Below are 17,728 nucleotides of genomic sequence, written 5' to 3' on the forward strand. Positions count from 1 at the left end.
GAATTCTACATGTTTCTTTGTATTTTGCCTTTTTATTTTTTATTTGTGTGAGAGGACCTTGTTTGACTGTGTGCATCTTAGTTATGCAGAGGCAGGGTGTGTAATACTTTCATAAGTAATAAAGCGCCCCTTTTCGAAAATATATCCAAGGAATTTGTTCTAAAATTTCTTCTTTTTATTTTCCTGTGCATGGTATGATTCTTATCTCAACATAACAAAGAACAAATAAATATATGTTACTCTAATTTATAAGTCCAGAAATAATTTGAGAGTTGTATGCACCGATCGATGTAGAGTCAGGGGGTGTTACCCTCTTTTCGGAAAAAAAAATAAGTCCATATATCCTAGGAATTTGTTCCAAACTTTCTTCTTTTATTTTTCTATACATGGTATGATTCCCATCTCAACATAATTAAAAAGCTATGTTTTTTCATGGAGACATTTTTAAGCAAGATTATTGAGCTACTACTCGTTAGGCAAAAATGCTAGACTTATGGGAAGGGGTTGCGGATTTCGGCTACCCTGATTTCAAGTTCTTTTTACCCCTGACTGAAACTTTTCCCCCCTGACTTCAACTAAAAGCCCTCCCCTGATTCCATGCAAGTAATGGATTTGGACGGATGACACCTCGAAACGAGGCCCAGTTGACTGGACAGCTCAGGCCCACAGTAAACCCAGAAAATGATTCAGCTTAAGAAGGGCCCATTAGTGAGATCTAGAGTGCCTTATATTAGCTTCAGTGAATCTATCCACTGTATTAATCTCCGCCAAAAAATCCACTGTATTAATCTTCAGAGAGGAGATAAAATTATGCTCCACAGAAATCTCGGAAAATAGTAATAAAAAAGACTCACAAATTAATGAGTGTGTAGTCACTTTTTAGCCCCTTTAGCCAACCACTTGATCAGTTTCTGCAAATGCCATGCATGTGAGCCTCCTCTTTGATCTGGTTAGCTTTGTGAACGATCTCATTGCCTCACCTCCACACACCTGTCCACCTTAACCAGCAACAAAAAATGCACTATGCAAAATGCACCTGATTCCATTTATAAGCTTATCTGCTATATTGTGCACTTCAATCAGAAAACATGTTGCATTTTAAGCATTTCATGATCTCTAGAGAAACCAAAAGCTATCCCATTTCCAAAAAGGCCAAGCCCATTTTTATATGTAGCATGTTTGAAATGAATTATGAGGCGGCCGGAAAAAAATAATCTCACTCGAATTTCTAGCCATGAGATTATATTCGTGATCCTAGTTGCCAAAAAGATGAATGCAAAGGCGACGGCGACCCATATACGTTGAGATGCATATTGAATTTATGCTTCATCCATTTACTCCAAAAGTCTAAACTGACGAAGAGAGACATACAATATATTTCAATACTCCCTCTCACGGCTGAGCTTTTTTTAATTCTTGGACATGGGGCCGAGGAAGATGGGGAGGGATGCACGGAAAACACTGAAATCGGCGGAGGAGAAGACATCAGCGACATGGGAAGGGAGGGTGAGAATGGGCTTGGGGTGATGTGATCGGAATGATTCTGGGACATCAGATGTACAACGGCTGGCTAGGAGACATTGGCGCAAGGCAAGGCTGCTAACCGTAAATCGATGTGTGAGGTCGGAGGTCTATGTTGGTGCAGCCGAGGAAGATGGGGAGGGATGCACGGAAAACACAGAAATCGGCGGAGGAGAAGACATTGGCGACATGGGAAGGGAGGGTGAGGATGGGTTTGGGGTGATGTGAACGGAATGATTCCAGGATGTCGGATGTAGATCCGATGGCTAGAAAACCTGCCCAACAGATTTCTCCAATTTTCCGGGCAAGTGACTAGCTAACACCTCCTTTCTCCCATTTAGCAGCATACGTCAAATCATTTCATTTTTCTTGCGATTTCGATGTACATCGTCGGTTTTCCACACGAAAAAGCAGATAGATCCACGTATGCAATAGACAAACCCATCAAGCTAGAATAGTAAAAAGGATGGGCAAAAGGATGCTCCACAAATCTGACAAGATCCAGGCATTTCAGCTAAGGTAGAAACTAACTGCTGGCTGCTTGACACCTGGCACCAAACAAGGAACTTAGATTCTGAAAAATCCTTAGATTCTCAAAAGCCCCAGATTAAAGCTGTGCGTGGTGCATGCCTGCATTACCGCCTTTTCCGAAAATCTCGAGGCACGCCCATGTGGCTGCCCAAATGCAAATGCCCACCATGATCCAGACGCAGACCAGACACCAATCGATCTGTATGTCTACTGGCTACATAGCTAGCTAGGCTTTGAAGCTGCATGGATGCACATGCACGCCATCTGTCCATTAACTAACATAACTAATCCCTAGCTCCTACCACCCCCTGTAGTAAGATTCATGCATCTGTCCACTAACCAACTTAACTAATTCCTAGCTAGAGGACTAGAAATATGATCATTCTAAAATCAATTTCATGCTAAACTGATTACTACTGGACTTGGGTAAGCAAATTAACCACGTACTTCTTACTGTTTAAGTAGCTAGCTAATTAATCAACTTTCATTTCCATACATATAATCAATTAGCTAGCACAAAAGAGTGGACGATGATATTTGTGGTGAGTAGTGGCGCTGGGTCGACCTCTGGCAATGGATGGATGGTGCGAGCCGTGCGTGCCACCCACTCGTCGGAACAGAAGAAAATGTTGCACCCTACCTGTTCTGCTTTAGCCTAAAGCACGCAGCTTTAGTACTGGGATTAGCTAATGGTAGATCACACGTAGTGGCAGCACGTATGCTTAGCTTTCGACTTTCGAGGCCAAAAATAGTAGAGTAGGACTCGCATGCTTCCTTCATGTACAGTGCAACAGAAGGTCGATCCAAGTACAGTGCTAGCTTCCTTGTTCTCGAAGGCTCCGCTGCTCTGACATAAAAAAAGAACTGGCCAGTTAGCTTCTAGTAGTTCATTCGATAATTAACTTGCACATATATGCTCTCACTTGTCGTGGTTCTTTACGTTCTAACTTTGTATAAACTATTCCAAATTTATAAAAACATATATACCGCGAGAAGAAATTCCTAGAGGTTCGGCTAATTTTCTTGCGCATATATGCATGCATGTCAGTGGCTTTTTTCCTATATTTCTATGAAATTATGAAAGCTAATTGCTCAATATTATACTATGTTATTACGTCGTTGGAATTGTCAAGGTATTCCGCCTAGAAGCGATCGGTCGATGCATGCATTATATACGGGTGATGATGGTGACCTGATCGAGCTTTGGTATATGCTGTTCCAGTGGCTGGCTGAGCTCATTCCATCTAGATGAGAATATCTACTTTTCTTTTTTGCGTTGCGTTGCATTGCATAGATCCATTGGTTATTATAGTTAGTTAAAGCCAGAATATATACGTCGCCGTCTTTTCGTGGTCGCCCCGTACCTTTCAGTGGACCTGGAATCAACTCGTTATCTTGCCCGACTATTATTGGCCAGTCCGTTTCTTCGACACGTATATGCATACGTATGCACAAAAAATTAAAAAAAAACTGATCAAAAAATTAAGCCAGTTAATTGAGGTTAGTATAGTAGTATTAGTTGTTGTTGTTCTCTGTCCACCTCGTGGAAAACAAATCAGAAAATTCATTCATTTGTGATCTGTTCATACCTAGGTCACCTCACCTTAATTTCGTTGAACGTATATAGTATGACTTAGACAGGTGATACATCGATCAAGGCGTTAGATTTGGGCACTGCTCATGCCTTAGTGATTAAGGTTTAGAGGTAGCTACGCTGGCAAGGTGTAGCTATAGCCTTGTGTGGGTGGGGGACTGGGGTAGGTTGGTATTGTCATTCGAAATTCCTTGGAAAGCCATGCATCATATGCACGTCGCTCTCCATCGACTTACACCTTGCTCGATCTTCGTCGACCATTCCAAAGTTTTGCTTTCTACACTATGCTGACCAAAGTAAAGGATGATCGATGGACTCTATTCTAGCTACGTAGCTAACTCCAAGGTCTAGTATTCCACCAGAAATAAAGTAACTATTTTTACATGAAATTACCAAGTGTTCGATTAACCATGGGGAATCTATGGGCAACATCAAGAAAGCCAGGTGTCCCTAAGATTTCCAGGAAGAAGCTTCCAAAAAAAGGAAAAATTTACAATATGGTTCTTGTCGATGTTTCTGTATCGCCATGTTGATCGTCATCCAACATCGATCTCCGCCCCGTCGACGCAATCTGAAGGAAGAGGCAGTTGTCACATGCCCAAATCTGAAGGAGCACCAGCGCTGCCGACGCTGCTTTTCGGGGCGAAGAAGCGATCCGCTGAATGCAATAGAACCAAAATGTTGTGTCACGTCAGCCAGAGATTATCCCGATGCCCGTTGGATCCAACATGGCTGCCCGTAGCAGCATCATTGAAGAGGAGGAACATGACAATCAACCATCTTCCACACACCCCGCTTCACAATGCTCAAACCCTCTGTACAAGATGCTATTGTCGCCATTCGATGGGACGACTACCGCCAGCCCTAGCATCATGAAATGCCTCCATTGCCCTCCTAATGGCTTCAAAGAAAACGCCGATGCGGCAACTGAACCAATGCCGAGTACAAAATCTGTTGGCATGGTTGCAGATGTCGCCCGCACCGAGCATGCTTAGGAACTAGGAGGTGGAGCACATTCTCAACTTCAAAGGCTCGATCAAAGGGAGAAGAGTTCTGAACTGGTATAGGGTCTATCGTGCACGTGTAATCTATAATTACTACTTTGCTCCCAACCCAACTTTCCCTGATGAACCATGGTTTCGTCAATGGTTCCATATGCGCAAACCATTGCTCTTGCATGTGGTGGAGAGACTGGAGGCACACGATCCCCACTTCGAACTCACCAGGGATTGTTACGGACAACTATCATTCTTTGCTAAGCAGAAATGTACGGCTGCTCTGACGATGCTTGCACATCGTACCTCCATCGATGTCGTTGGTGAGATGGTCCGAATGGGGGAGATCACTTGCCTGAAGATCATTGTCAAGTTTGCCCGTGTCGTGGTGTAGATTTTTGGACCAAAGTATCTTAGAGAACCAAATATGCAGGATACAAGAAAGTTATTGGCTATTGGAAAGGCAAGAGGATTTCTGGTATGCTCGGGTCAATTGATTGCATGCATTGGCAATGGAAGAACTATCCCAAAGGTTTGCGCGGGATGTGCCAAGGTCACATCAAAGAGGCCACCATCATATTGGAAGAAGTGACATCACATAAATTGTGGATTTGGCACACATTCTTTGGAATTTCTGGTTCTCACAATGACATCAATGTGCTTCAGTGATCTCCCATTTTTAGAAGACTTTGTAATGGGGAATTGCCATCATGTAACTACACTGTCAGCATCCGCAACTACAACATGGGGGTACTATCTTGTCAATGGTATTTATCCTCAATGGGACGGCGTTTGTGAACACCATATCTGATCCCCAAGGAAACAAAAGTCACTTTGCAACAATGCAAGAGGGTGCTAATAAGGATGTGCAGAGGGCATTTGAAGTGCTCCAAGCTCATTGGGAATTGTTCATGGAGCTGCAATGATGTGGGAATCAAAGACTTTGTGGCAACTGATGACATATTGTGTCATTTTGCCCAATATGATTATCGAGGACGAGGGTGATGGGTAGCCCAAAACAATGATTTTGAGATGCCAAGAGAACAAGTCCACATTCCAGAATAACAAGATGCGGATCTGCTTATGAAATTTTCTACAAATGCATGAAAACCTTTGAGATCATCAGACGCACGCGCAACTACTTAGTGATCTTGTGAAATATATGTGGGCCAACAATAAAAACCAAAGAGCTAATATTTGAATTGTGCACTTAAAATAATTTTATGTTTGAAGTATGTTTTTTTTCGAACAGCCACTTGGGGTTGGTAGAGGATGTCGACCTGAATATATTACTCAAAGGCCAATAAGGAGAGTTACATCAAGGATTACAGTGAGAGGAGACGTAAAGGTGCCAAGACACGGACGCCTCCCTACTAACGGGGTCCTTAAACCTGAAGGTCCGAAGCGTAAAGTCCGAGATGATGTTACAGAGAGTGTCTAGGGTGAGTGGAGCTCGTTGTGAAAGACACGAGCATTCCTGGAGCCCCACCACTTCTAGAGAATGGCAAGGGAGACGGTGGGCCAAATGTTGATATCGAGGCCAACCGGCATAGGAGTATCCCAAACAAGGTCGATGGAGGGAGGGGCGGCAGCACGAAGAGGGGCCAGACCTGTGCCACACATGGGCAAAGGATGGTGAGGTGCCTCGCGTCCTGCAGTGTGATGTCGCCCCGGGGGCAGGCCAAATCCGAGGAGATGGTCTTGCGATGTAAGTTCGTCAGCGTGATCAACTATCACAATAGAGAAGCCAGCTGAAGATCTTGACCTTATAGGTGCATTGGAGCTCTAGATGTGCCCCGCGTTGAGATAGATCTCGTGGTCGGAGGAGAGCAGCAAGTAGGCGCACCTCGAGGAGAGCGAGGATCCGTGGGTGAGGAACCTGTCCTTGGGCGCGCCGTTGGCAGTGACATCCCGCAACGAAGACAAAACATAAGCAAACTGTATAGAAGCAACATTGGTTAGGTGGTTTCATAGAGTAGCGAGTAAACCATTATGCATGACATGAGAAACCAGGACAGAGGGTGAAGTGGAGTGGGAGAAGAGGTGTGGGTAAGTATCTTCGAGTGGTGTCGAAAGAAGCCAAGCTTCGAGCCAGAAGAAGGTGGATGTGCCATTGCGAGTACAGACAAATGGGATTTTGCACCGGGGGGGGGGGGGGGGGGTGGGGGGGGGGGGGGGGGGGGAGTTGGTCGTTTATGATTCTCCAATGGTATAAGGGGTTGTGAGCCTTATTCGCGTATGATTCTCCAATGGTAGAAGGGTTTGTGAGGCTTATTCGCGAAGCCAAGGCAGTTCTGTTGGAAGAACCTGTTGACCCAAGGTAGTTTTGGTTTTTGGAGAAGTTTGAAGGCAAATTCATGAAGCAGTTATTTTGAAGAAGCAATTTCATGAAAGTAGAAGTTTGAACTATGTAATTTTGCCACCAACATTTGTTATTTATATGTGACATTGATGTGTTTGATTGGTGTGCATGGATTTGCATCAATTTGAGAGTTTGAATTTGAGGTGTGTGGCTGCCGCATATGAGGGGTGGCCCGGCTCCGTCCATGGACATGTGAGGGCGCGTCCGCAGCGGTATATGAAACGGATTCGCAAGTTCGATTGTAGATGCTCTGAGTTCAACATTTTTTGTTGTTGAATTTATAACCATCTGCTTTTGAAAAAAAGAAGCTGCTGACAATTAGAGGAAGGTGGGCGTGACTAGCGAACAGAGAGAATCATTCGGTAGTTTAGCAAATTTGATGTGTCAGTTACCTATATCCGTTATCCTCAAAAAAAAAGTCACCTATATCCGTTAATTTTTTTTTATAACTTACCTATTTTCCCATGAAATTACATGTCTTCATATATCCCGGTTGACCAACCTAGATATCATGCACCGGCTAAAGTGAAGTTGTACAAGGCCGAAAGAAAAGAATCTCAAGTGATGTGAGGTACAGTAATTAATTAACAAATCAGAAGGAAGTCTCAGTCGAGCTAGCTGGTTCACAGCAGGCAAACTACGTTGTTGTCAGAGTATTTAACCTTGTGACCATCGAGCTGCAATATAATAAATAAATTATATGCAGCAAAACATTTGGTACCTCGACGTCGAGATCGATCGACAACGCACCACCATCATCGACACGACTTTTTTTTTCTTTTCTAAAAAGAAAAAAGCTTCATCGTCAGTGGGCACTCGCTACCGAGGCGCGTGTGGGCCCACGCGGGACGTCCACGAGAAGAAAAATAATGGAAGTGGGCCCAATGTGGCAGCCCGCCACGGGCCGTCCGGAACGGGCTATAAATAGGGCCCTCCTACACTTGTCTCCCTCCCTTTTCCCTCTCCCGCCACTCGCACAGCACACTCCAGGTTACGCTGTGACGCTTCTGCCCCTGCCCACCCCTAGCGAACTGCTAGTGCAGTGCCATGGCCCTCTCGGACGTCGACCACGACTTCGAGGCCTTCCTCGCCTTCCTCGCCTCCGGCCTGGACGCGCCGCCGACGCAGACGTCCCCCGTGCCGGCTCCGTCGTCGTCGCCGGATCTTCTTCCCATGCTCACGTCGTCGCCGGAGGAGGGCCTGCTGAGCCCCGCTGCACCGTCGCCGCTGGAAGTACCCATGGCCACGTCGTCACCGTCGGAGGGCGGCCTGCTGACCCCAGGTGCGCTGTCGCCGGATCTTCCCATGACCACGTCGTCGCCGGAGGAGGGCACGTCGTCGGGATCAGCGGGGGCAGTTGCCGTCGCCGGGGACGACGGCGACAGGGAGCGGAGGCTCCGCCGCAAGGTGTCCAACCGCGAGTCGGCGCGCCGGTCGCGCGCGCGCAAGCAGCGGCACCTCGAGGAGCAGCGCGCCGCGGCCGCCACGCTCCGGGCCGGGAACCGGCACCTCGCCGAGAAGCTCCGGGTCGCCAGGGCGCGCGCGGGGCTCATCACGCTCGCCAACGCCCGCCTCCGCGCCCAGGGCCAGGCTCTGGGCCAGCGTCTCGCCGCAGCACGCCAGGCCCTCGCCCTCAGGCAGCTATACGCCGCCGCGTCGGCCTCCGGCGGCGCCCTGGACATGCAGGCACTCGCCTCGCTGATCCGGTAGCGCATGGCACGGCGCGGGCGCACGAGAAGATGTTTTTTGACCTGCTGCAAGATTGAACGAACGAACGACGAACGTACGTACGACGGGCTGCTATTAATCACAACCCATAAGATGCTATTATGCATGATCCTTGATGATATATAAAAGCAAGAAATTATGGATGGAAAATGGTACCGAAATTAAAACATACGTACTTGCTGCTTGATCGAACATCGCCGATTTCTGCGCTCCCTCCGATTGGAAATGGACGGCCAGGATCGATCCAGCGAGCATGAGATGCTTCGACTCCCTCCGCTGGATCTCAATTATTGTCTCTGTGATTTAGTAGCTAGTGCTTCAGCTTTGCTATCGATCTGTTGGCCGATTACTGGATGGATGTATCCATCGTCTCTCTTTGTGTCCTTCTTATTCCTCATGTTTGGCACCTGTCACCCTCATTCATGTCTCTCTAAATATAATTTCTTGCTCACCGGCCGAAAGTTGGTGGAAGAGTTGCACATATGCTTCTCCTCATTGTCTCATCATTCTTCTCCCCCTCCCTTCCTTTGTGTGTGTGCGAAAGAAAGTGTGTGTATATATGTATGAAAGCGATGCGCCATATATTAATTTTGTTGAGTATCGGTTGATTCTCCTATGGGTACATACGCCCGTGGCGGCTTTATATATGCTCATCTATATGTCTGTTTCTAGTGGTGGTGGTGGCGAGTCGTCGTCGAAAGCAAAGACCGCGAGGTAGTCATTGCGGTTTACATCTCCTTTTTTGGTGGAAATCATTTTACGTCTCTAGTGTCTTTGACGAACCACTGTCTCTTTTGTGTTGCTTTTTCCAAGCTGACTCTTTCATTGATGGCACTTTCGCCACTCTTTTTGCGAAGAACGTTGTGGAATGATGCATGATGTGAAACAGTAATTACACCAGCCATAAGAAAAACCTCTACGAAAGTCTTTTTTTTGAGAAATTGGTAATTTACGTATCTCTAATGCCTTTACCAACCGCCGTCTCTTTTGTGTGTGTTTTCTGAGCTGATTCCATTGGTGGAATTTTCACCACCTTTTCCGGGGCGTCACCCATAAGAAAAACCTATTGCAGTTGGTTATTATTCTTACAATTGCTATTTGAAAGTTTCCTGGAAATGATTCTAGCGTCAATAGATTTTTGGAGAGATGAAGGTGAGGGGCAGAGCACCGAGCCGCATACAAGGAGGTCACGACGTACCTGGTGAGGGATAACCAAGAACGAGCCGAGCCAGCAACAACGCAGCTAGCCGTGATATCGCGGGTGGAGGCGACGCAGAGGGTTGACGGTTCGGGGTTCAGGGTGGGCTACTGAGTGATGGGGAGTTAGGAGGGTGGTCGGGACGGCGATGAGCCAATGACATCACAGAGGGGGCAACTTGGGCAAGGTTGTGTGGCGAGATGGCACGAGGCATCGACGGCTGAGCACTAGTGTCTAGGGCCGGGGGTTAGGCAGGTGCTGGAGGGTGCTTGACACGGGGAAGAAGAAGAAAAGCACACAAGCTCAAAATCGACTGCCAATTCAACAAAATTCAGGTAACTTCTATATAGTTGCCCTCTTTTTTCATGATTTTCAATAACCGAAAGTTGGTGGAGGAATTGCATATATGCCTGCCCTAATTGTCTCATCATTCTTCCCCCCCCCCCCCTCCCATTGTGATATTGAGTGATAGAGAAAGCGTGTATGTGAAAGCGATGCACCATAATTATGTCGAGTGTCGACACTTCCTCCCATACATACACCCCATGGCAGCTCTATATATACACATGTTTGTCATTTTTTTTATGTTGGTGAAAACGCACGCGTGCACACACTCATCTCTATGAATGCACAGCGAGTCATTCTCGAGACATCATCAAGAGAAAAGAAAAAAAAAGGCCGAGGTAACCACATGCTGGTTTACGTCTCTCCAGTGCCTTTACGAATCATGGTCTCTTTCGTGTTATTTCTCCGAGCTCATTTTGCTTATGGCACTTTCACCGCATTTTCTGAGAAAGAACATTGTAGTTGTGTGCCTTTTTTTCACTTCTTTTTTTGCGAATGGTTGTATAGCTTTATTGACAGTGAAATAGTAATTACCACGTCCACAAGAAACGTAAAGAAACAAATTAATAAAATTCAACTAACCCTGTCCCCATCGACGAATTTTGTGCTGAGAGAAAAGGCCTTCTTGCAGGGCTTCTCTCTTCGGCCCACAAACGAACTCATCCAGTAAGGCCTTGGAGGTCTATACGCGGTCCAGGTTACTGATGATGTGTGGGTGCTCTTGTTCACTTTCTCAAAAACAAATAGGTACTCTTGTTCACAGTTTATTTTTTTAATTTTTTTAGGATATTCTTCACAGTTTATGGCAAGCTGCACTTTTAACACGAGAATTAGTCTGAAAAACTAATAGAATTTAATGAATATTTGTTCAAGGCTGAGAAATTTAACACGAGAGAGCCCTGCATTTTTGTTAACACACGAGAGAATTACTCCCCTGTAAAAACTCAATAAGATCACACACTTTGCGCGCCAAGCAGACACCAAGGCTGCACAAGAGATTAACTCTGTAAATCGAACTATGTATATGTTAGCTCAACTTATGAACAGAGAAGGTGGTAACAGAAATGCAGGTGTCAAGTGCGTGTGAAGTAAAAATATTTGGAGAAACGGTTTTGCTAATTATCAGGCACCTAATTTTTTTTGCTGCGTCAGTTACCTCTTCCTTCCTTCCTCCTTGTACGTTGCCGGAGAAGAAGCAACCTTGCTGGAGAAGAACCAGCCCCACCATCTATCTTAGGAGAAGCCCCAACCCCAGTATCTATCTTAGTCGTCGAGGAGTGTAGGGGATCGCCGAAGCTGTTCATGGGTGATGCAGGGGGGGCGGTGGCTAGCAACAACGGTGGGGGGAGGTTGAGGGGAGGGTGGGGCGGTGAGACGGTGCGTGGCGGTGCCCGCCGGCCACGAGGGGTGGAGGCAGGCGGATGGGGTGGGGTAGGCTGGCGGCTGCAGAAAAGAGCCGGATCAGATCGCGGGGGGGGGGGGGGGGGGGGGGGGGGGGGGGGGGGGGGGGGGGGGGGGGGGGGGAAGAAGGTTGGGAGGTGAAAGACGACGTGTGAGCCGTTTGATGAAGATCCGATGGACAGGAAAGAAGTGACTGACCCTCGATGTATTTTTAGGTTCCTGACTTTCAGTCGGTCCTTGGAGAAAATATATATGTGCAGTAGTCTTTTTTAAAAAGACAAGGAAAAGATCATTCCCTATGCATGCATGCATGCATGCGATTGAGCTGGCCATCCCAGATCTGGCAGTAGCCGAACAGCAGCTGTGGCCTGTGGTCTGTGGATGCAGGAGACAATCAATCACAAGCTGCTGATGGCAAACAAAGCTGAGTGCAAAGACAAGACAAGAAAATGAAATGAGTTGATGGTGAGGAGACAATGCCCTGCAGCAGCAAACCAAGTGCATGCAACATACTACTAGTACTATTTACCTTTGGGAATTTCATTTCTTGGTCATTTCTTGCTCTGAAACTGTGAAACATGAGGCCACCGCCCAGAGTTTTTCGACCCAAAAGTTGGCCTGGCACCTGTAACCTGCTGAGAGCTTTTCACCAGCATTTTGGAGTCTGAACATCGGCAGCACTAGTTGCCAGCAGTCACACGCTTTAGAGTGACAAAGCAGGCAGTGTGCATAGGTGTTTTTTTTTTCTTTCTACGAGAACAGCAGGAGCTCTGCCTTTGCATTATAGTGAGAGGAAAAGGTACAAAGTACAAGGACGAGCTGCTAAACACCTCGAGCAGAAGAATAACCACCAGCTAATACACTTGCACACCGCTAAGAACAGTACAAAAACTCCTGAAAGGCTTACACTACCCCCAGGCCATCGGAGCACACACTCGCTTCCAAATGACAATCCTTTTCCCTCCTACTGAGTCGAGCCAGTGTAGGTGAGGCATACACTATACGTGCAATAATAGTGTGAGTGTGCTAGAGCTAACTGCAAAAGGACCGAGACTTAACATATATAGTACTCCCTCGGTCCAACAATATAAGACCCCTTTTTGTAACCTGTGTTAGCTTTCAAACGTGTCTTATATTACATGGGACGGAGGGAGTATATAAGGAGAAAAAGGAAAAACTAAAAAGAAAAATTTTGCACAGATCTTCATGCGAGATCAAACCAATATAGTATCAACCGATACATAAGAGCAACTCCAACGCAAGGACCTAAACGGACACCGATTTTGTCCGTTTCGTGTCCGTTTGGGTCACCTGTCCGCCTAGCGGACATGGGGCGGACAAACCTTGTATCCAACGGGCGGCACAAAAACAGACCCAAACTCCCCGCGCCTCCCACCCCCTCCTCTCTCCCACGCGCCGCCCGTCCCCTTCTCGTCGCGGCGCCTGTCCTATCTCCCTAACGCCGCCCCTTCTCTCTCCCTCGCACCGCCCCTCCTCTCCTCCTTGCGTATCCCCTCCCACGCGAGATTTTTCTCTGCTCGCGCCTCTGCTGCAGGGGCGTGGAGGAGCAGCCGAGCGCGCAGTGGCGACCTGCTCCGGTGGCCTCGCGGCGGCGTGGAGGAGCGGCCGAGCGCGCGTCGGCGACCTACGCCGATGGCCTCGCTGCGGCGCGGAGAGCGGCCGAGCGCGTGTCGGCGACTTGCGCCGGTGGCCTCGCTGCGGGCGTTGCAGTCGCTGACATATGGGACTAGGGACGGACACAAGCAGGCGACAGCGGTGGACGAGAGCGTTCGCTTCCGTCCGCTTCGTACTCATTTGTTTCCAGATTTGGGTCAGGTTTGGATCGGGGACGGACAGCAGGCGGATACGGACATCCGTTTGGGTCGCCCCGTTGGCCATTTCTGTCCGGATAACCCAAACAGACAAAATGGGTCCTCCCTTTGGAGTTGCTCTAACCGAACTGAAAAGACAGTCCACAGGCAAACAGCGCGCCAAAACTTTTTCAAAAGATAAAATGCACATGTGCGCTGTGGCACCTCGTTTCCTTGGCTGACTGTTTCGGGCAGCTCAGCTGCCACTGCACTGCACAACAGAAAGGAAAGGAGGGACATGCAGTGCAGCGACCCATTACTGCCAGTACAAATTTGAGTACACGATGCTGATTTTCTCATTTTCTGACAATTAGACAGGCGGCAGTCCCCTCCTCCTCATGAATGAACGAGTGAGTGAGTGATTGAGTCTGAACATGCATGACAATTAATAGGAACGACATGGTTTTGATTTTGAATCTCTGCCCTGCCCTCCTAAGGTTGCATTGCATTGCCTGCTACTCTGTGCAAAGCTTGCAAGAAGCGTACCTGCATGAATGCATCAATCACAGGCTGCCGAGAAGAGCAGCAGCAGCTGTTGCGGCCTGTGGCAATGTCCGGAGGAAAGATGCATGCATGCGTGAGCTGATGACGATGACGGGGAGAACATGCACTGCAGCAGCAAATCGTTCTAACTCATTTTACCTCTGAGACATCCATTTGGTCATTTTGACTCATTTCTTGCCCTCGAACATGAGAAAGACCGCCGCACCGAGTTTCCACAAGAATTGGCTTGATCAATGCACAATTATATTGTGAGTGTCCAAGAGCTAGCAATTGAGAAGAAATGAGTAATAGTGAATTTTTGAAAACTACAAACAGAGTGCCAACACATTTCCAAAAGATAGAATGCAGATGTCTGAGAGCATCAACAACCGGGCTCCCACTCATCCAACAGAGAGGCGTCGACAACAGGAAGGCACCCGGTGGCGCCAGTGGAGCAGAGGGACTTTTTACTGCTAAAAACCTCTGTTACTCACTGTGAAACATGCATGCATGATTAAAACATGGCTTGAAGCTGATTCTCTGGACGATGCATGCATGTACGGTACGTGCGTACCACCTTTGATAATCTCAGCGCTGGAAAGGGTGCATGCATGCATGCTTGAGTCTGCATGCAGTGCAGGGCCATGGAGCCCATCCGCTGCAGGCCTTTCGCTGCATGAGTGAGCGAGGGAGTGTGAATAGGCATGACGATTTGAGTGGAGTGAAGTGATTAGGATTTCGTCCGGCTAACCAGCGAGGGCCGGGTTTGACGTGTCGGAGACGTTCAGAAGCTTTCATATGCGTCTCATATTTAGGTTGGATATGAAGAGTGCACGTCAGATCGGACGTTTGAGGCCATTTGAGTCGCCCGTTTCGATCGAAATTTTGTGACCGGACAGGACGGTTACCGGACTGTCCGCCCTACCGTTTAAGCCGAGTTTGATGTGCCTGATTGTAGATGTAGTAAGGGCATGTACAATAATGCTATCTTAGGAGTGCCACGTAGGATAAATGATGAGGTGAAGGAGAGAGAACTCATAAGAGAAGACTTGTCTTCTCTTATTTAAAATAAAACAAGAGATGATCTCTTAGCACAATATGTCTCACCATATTTTTAGGAATTGCTAATTATTGAAGATAAGGCTAAGAGATGACCTACTGTAGACATTTTTCTTTGTCATCTTCAAATTACATGCAAAACTTAAGATAAGACTATCTTATCAACCATTGTACATGCCCTAAGCTACCAACAAAAACTGCATTTTGTTTTAGACAATTAGCTGCAAGAGCCTACAGACAAACGTACTTATCGTACACCAGCTAGCTCCTGTAGCTCTGCAATTTTTCCTTCATTCACCTCACCTTTGTTGGAGGCTTCTGCTTGTCCCTGTCTGGCTGTCTGTGCAGTGCAAGCCCAGGCATCTCCGAGCCTGAACCTGAAGGTCAAAGTAAATAACAAAACACATGCCTGAATCCATGGCGGCCTTGCTCGCTCATCTTCACACATGAATCATTTTAAAAGTGCCACCTTGCCACCCTTTGAGCAAACAACATCGCCATCAGATCAAAAACCTTCCTTTGTTGTTTTATTTACCATCCATCTTCCCGCCATTTCAGCAGATTGCACCACGCGCGCATGACTCCTCCACCTTTCCACCACTCCTCAGCGACCACCTACCAATACCAAGAGAGTGGACCTTCTTTACTGTCCACAACAGGAAGAAAGGAGAGGACCCCTCTCTCTGTCTCTAGAACACACACTTTTTGTCAGCGAGGCCCCTGCCACAGTGTTAATTGTAGCAGTGGTGCCCTACCACTGCTTTGCTTTGCTTTTCCGGAAGGAGAAGGAGAGGAGGAGGAGGAGACATGTCGAGCTTTGCATCAGGATCAGTCGCCGTCCACAGCCCCGCCATGTTGATCGATTGTGCTTCATGAGAGGTAGACCTCGGCCGCTAGAAGTTCAGAGCACACTGGGTTCACCTGACACTCGCAGTAGCACAGAGTCCCACACCACTCTGCTCTTCGGCTTCTGGTAGTTGCTTGGAAGCTGGTTGACCAGAGCCGCCGTGGATGGCCGGCGGCGTTAGGAGGCTCTCCGAGGTGCTGCGGGAGCAGCAGGAGCCGTTCCTCCTTCAGGGAGAGCCCTGCTGCTCCGTCAACAACAAGGGCGTCAGGGCTTCGTGGGGCCGGGCCGTGAGGAGGGCGCTGCCGCGGTGGCGGTCTGACGGCCTCGCCGTCGGCTGCTTCCCCTGCGCCGCCCGCAAGCGCGAGAGCTTCCGCCCGCTGTCGCGCGCCGGCCACGCGCACTGCGACGACGACGCGAGGCGGCTCAGCCCGGTGTCCGTCCTGGACGTGCTGCGGTGCTCCGACGACGAGGAGGAAGCGTCGTCGTCGCCCACGCTCAGCGACTGTAAGCACTACACTAGTCTGCTTCTGGCTTCACGGTTCCAAGGAGAATTCTCCTCTGTCAGCACAGTCATGCCCACAAATAATTCACCTTCGTTTCATGCCCTGCTTCTTGATAAATGATAAATACAGGGGAGGAGGAGGAGGAGGACGACGACGACGACAAGCCATCGTCGACGGCAGGCAGCTCGCAGCCACCCGACAAGAAGGAGGAGTCGGAGGAGGAGTGGAGGAAGGTGGTCTCGTCGTGGGAGAGGATCGCGGGGGACATCGCAAGGGTCCCCGTGCTTGCGCAGCTGGACCTGTTGAGCTCCATGTCTGCGAGGGAGTGGGAGTGGCACGGGGAGGCGGAGGCAGAGCGGGTGGGCGCGAGCGTGGAGGCCATGATCTTCGAGGAGATGAGCGCGGATGCCGTGCGCGACATGGTCGACCTGTAGCGGATCGGAGTGCTCCTTGTCCAAGCGAGACTCTGCAGCTGGCTGAGTGACGGACGATGCTTCGGTGTCTTAAGCCACCTATCTTTGATCTTTGTGTCTATAACATGTGGGTCTAACAGATGGCTGGCTCATATATCAGTGATCCAAAGCAGGTGCCTACCGAAGCTGCGTCCCTGAGTGACGGCACTGGCGAGTGACTTGATCGACGAGATTTCCACCATTTCTGGATTCAGTTGGTATAAAGAGTACTCTACGTAGTATAATACTTGTAGTACTAAGTATAGCTAGGAGCAGACTGGTTGCAGTTTCAGTTGTAGTAATGGAGGTGGACTGTCTGGAGATGGTTAATCTCTGGAATACTCGCCACAACTCTCATTCGATTGTGCCTCCTATCTTAGTTGAAATTGGAGAGTTTGTTAGTGATTTTTCTCTTTTTGTAATCCAACATGTATTAAGGTCAGCAAACGTTCCAGCGCATCTATGTGCCAAGCGTGCTTGCACATTGAATGTGACGGAAAGCTGGCTCGAAGACAACCCGGGCTTCCTCCTGACCAGCTTATTGGCTGATTGTCGGGAGAATGCCTTCGTTTGAATAAAGCTCTCTACATTGCCCGCCAAAAAAAAAGTTTCAGTTGTAGTACAGGGCAGTGGTACCCGATGCAAAAAATGTATGACTCAAGAAGAAAAGAAAAGAAAAATCCCTCGAGATATTTTACATTTTCTACTAAATACAGTTTAGACATGTTAGATGCTCAAGCAATGTTCAAAATATCATCCGATTCACTGATGTACCGGCCGATTCATCACTTATAGATGGGTGGGTGGCCATTAAGATTATATCTTATCTTTGCTATTT

The 17,728-nt window shown here is 48.0% G+C and overlaps 1 protein-coding gene across 1 annotated transcript; it reads left to right on the forward strand.

The window, feature by feature from the left end:
* The first annotated feature begins 15,604 nt into the window (after nt 1-15,604).
* On the forward strand, nt 15,605-17,497 carry LOC125555428. Its single transcript, XM_048718390.1, has 2 exons — nt 15,605-16,439; nt 16,568-17,497. The coding sequence occupies exons 1-2, from the start codon at nt 16,100-16,102 to the stop codon at nt 16,870-16,872; spliced, it is 645 nt and encodes a 214-aa protein (XP_048574347.1). The 5' UTR covers nt 15,605-16,099; the 3' UTR covers nt 16,873-17,497.
* Nucleotides 17,498-17,728: the final 231 nt, after the last annotated feature.

The sequence above is a fragment of the Triticum urartu genome, chromosome 5 (genome assembly GCF_003073215.2).
Source record: "Triticum urartu cultivar G1812 chromosome 5, Tu2.1, whole genome shotgun sequence".
Taxonomy (NCBI): domain Eukaryota; kingdom Viridiplantae; phylum Streptophyta; class Magnoliopsida; order Poales; family Poaceae; genus Triticum; species Triticum urartu.

Bases quoted from the DNA above. Each gene is read 5' to 3' on its own strand.
- LOC125555428 (XM_048718390.1), top strand. From the start codon at position 16,100: ATGGCCGGCGGCGTTAGGAGGCTCTCCGAGGTGCTGCGGGAGCAGCAG. The intron at 16,440-16,567 runs GTAAGCACTACA...TGATAAATACAG, and splicing joins GTCGCCCACGCTCAGCGACT to GGGAGGAGGAGGAGGAGGAC.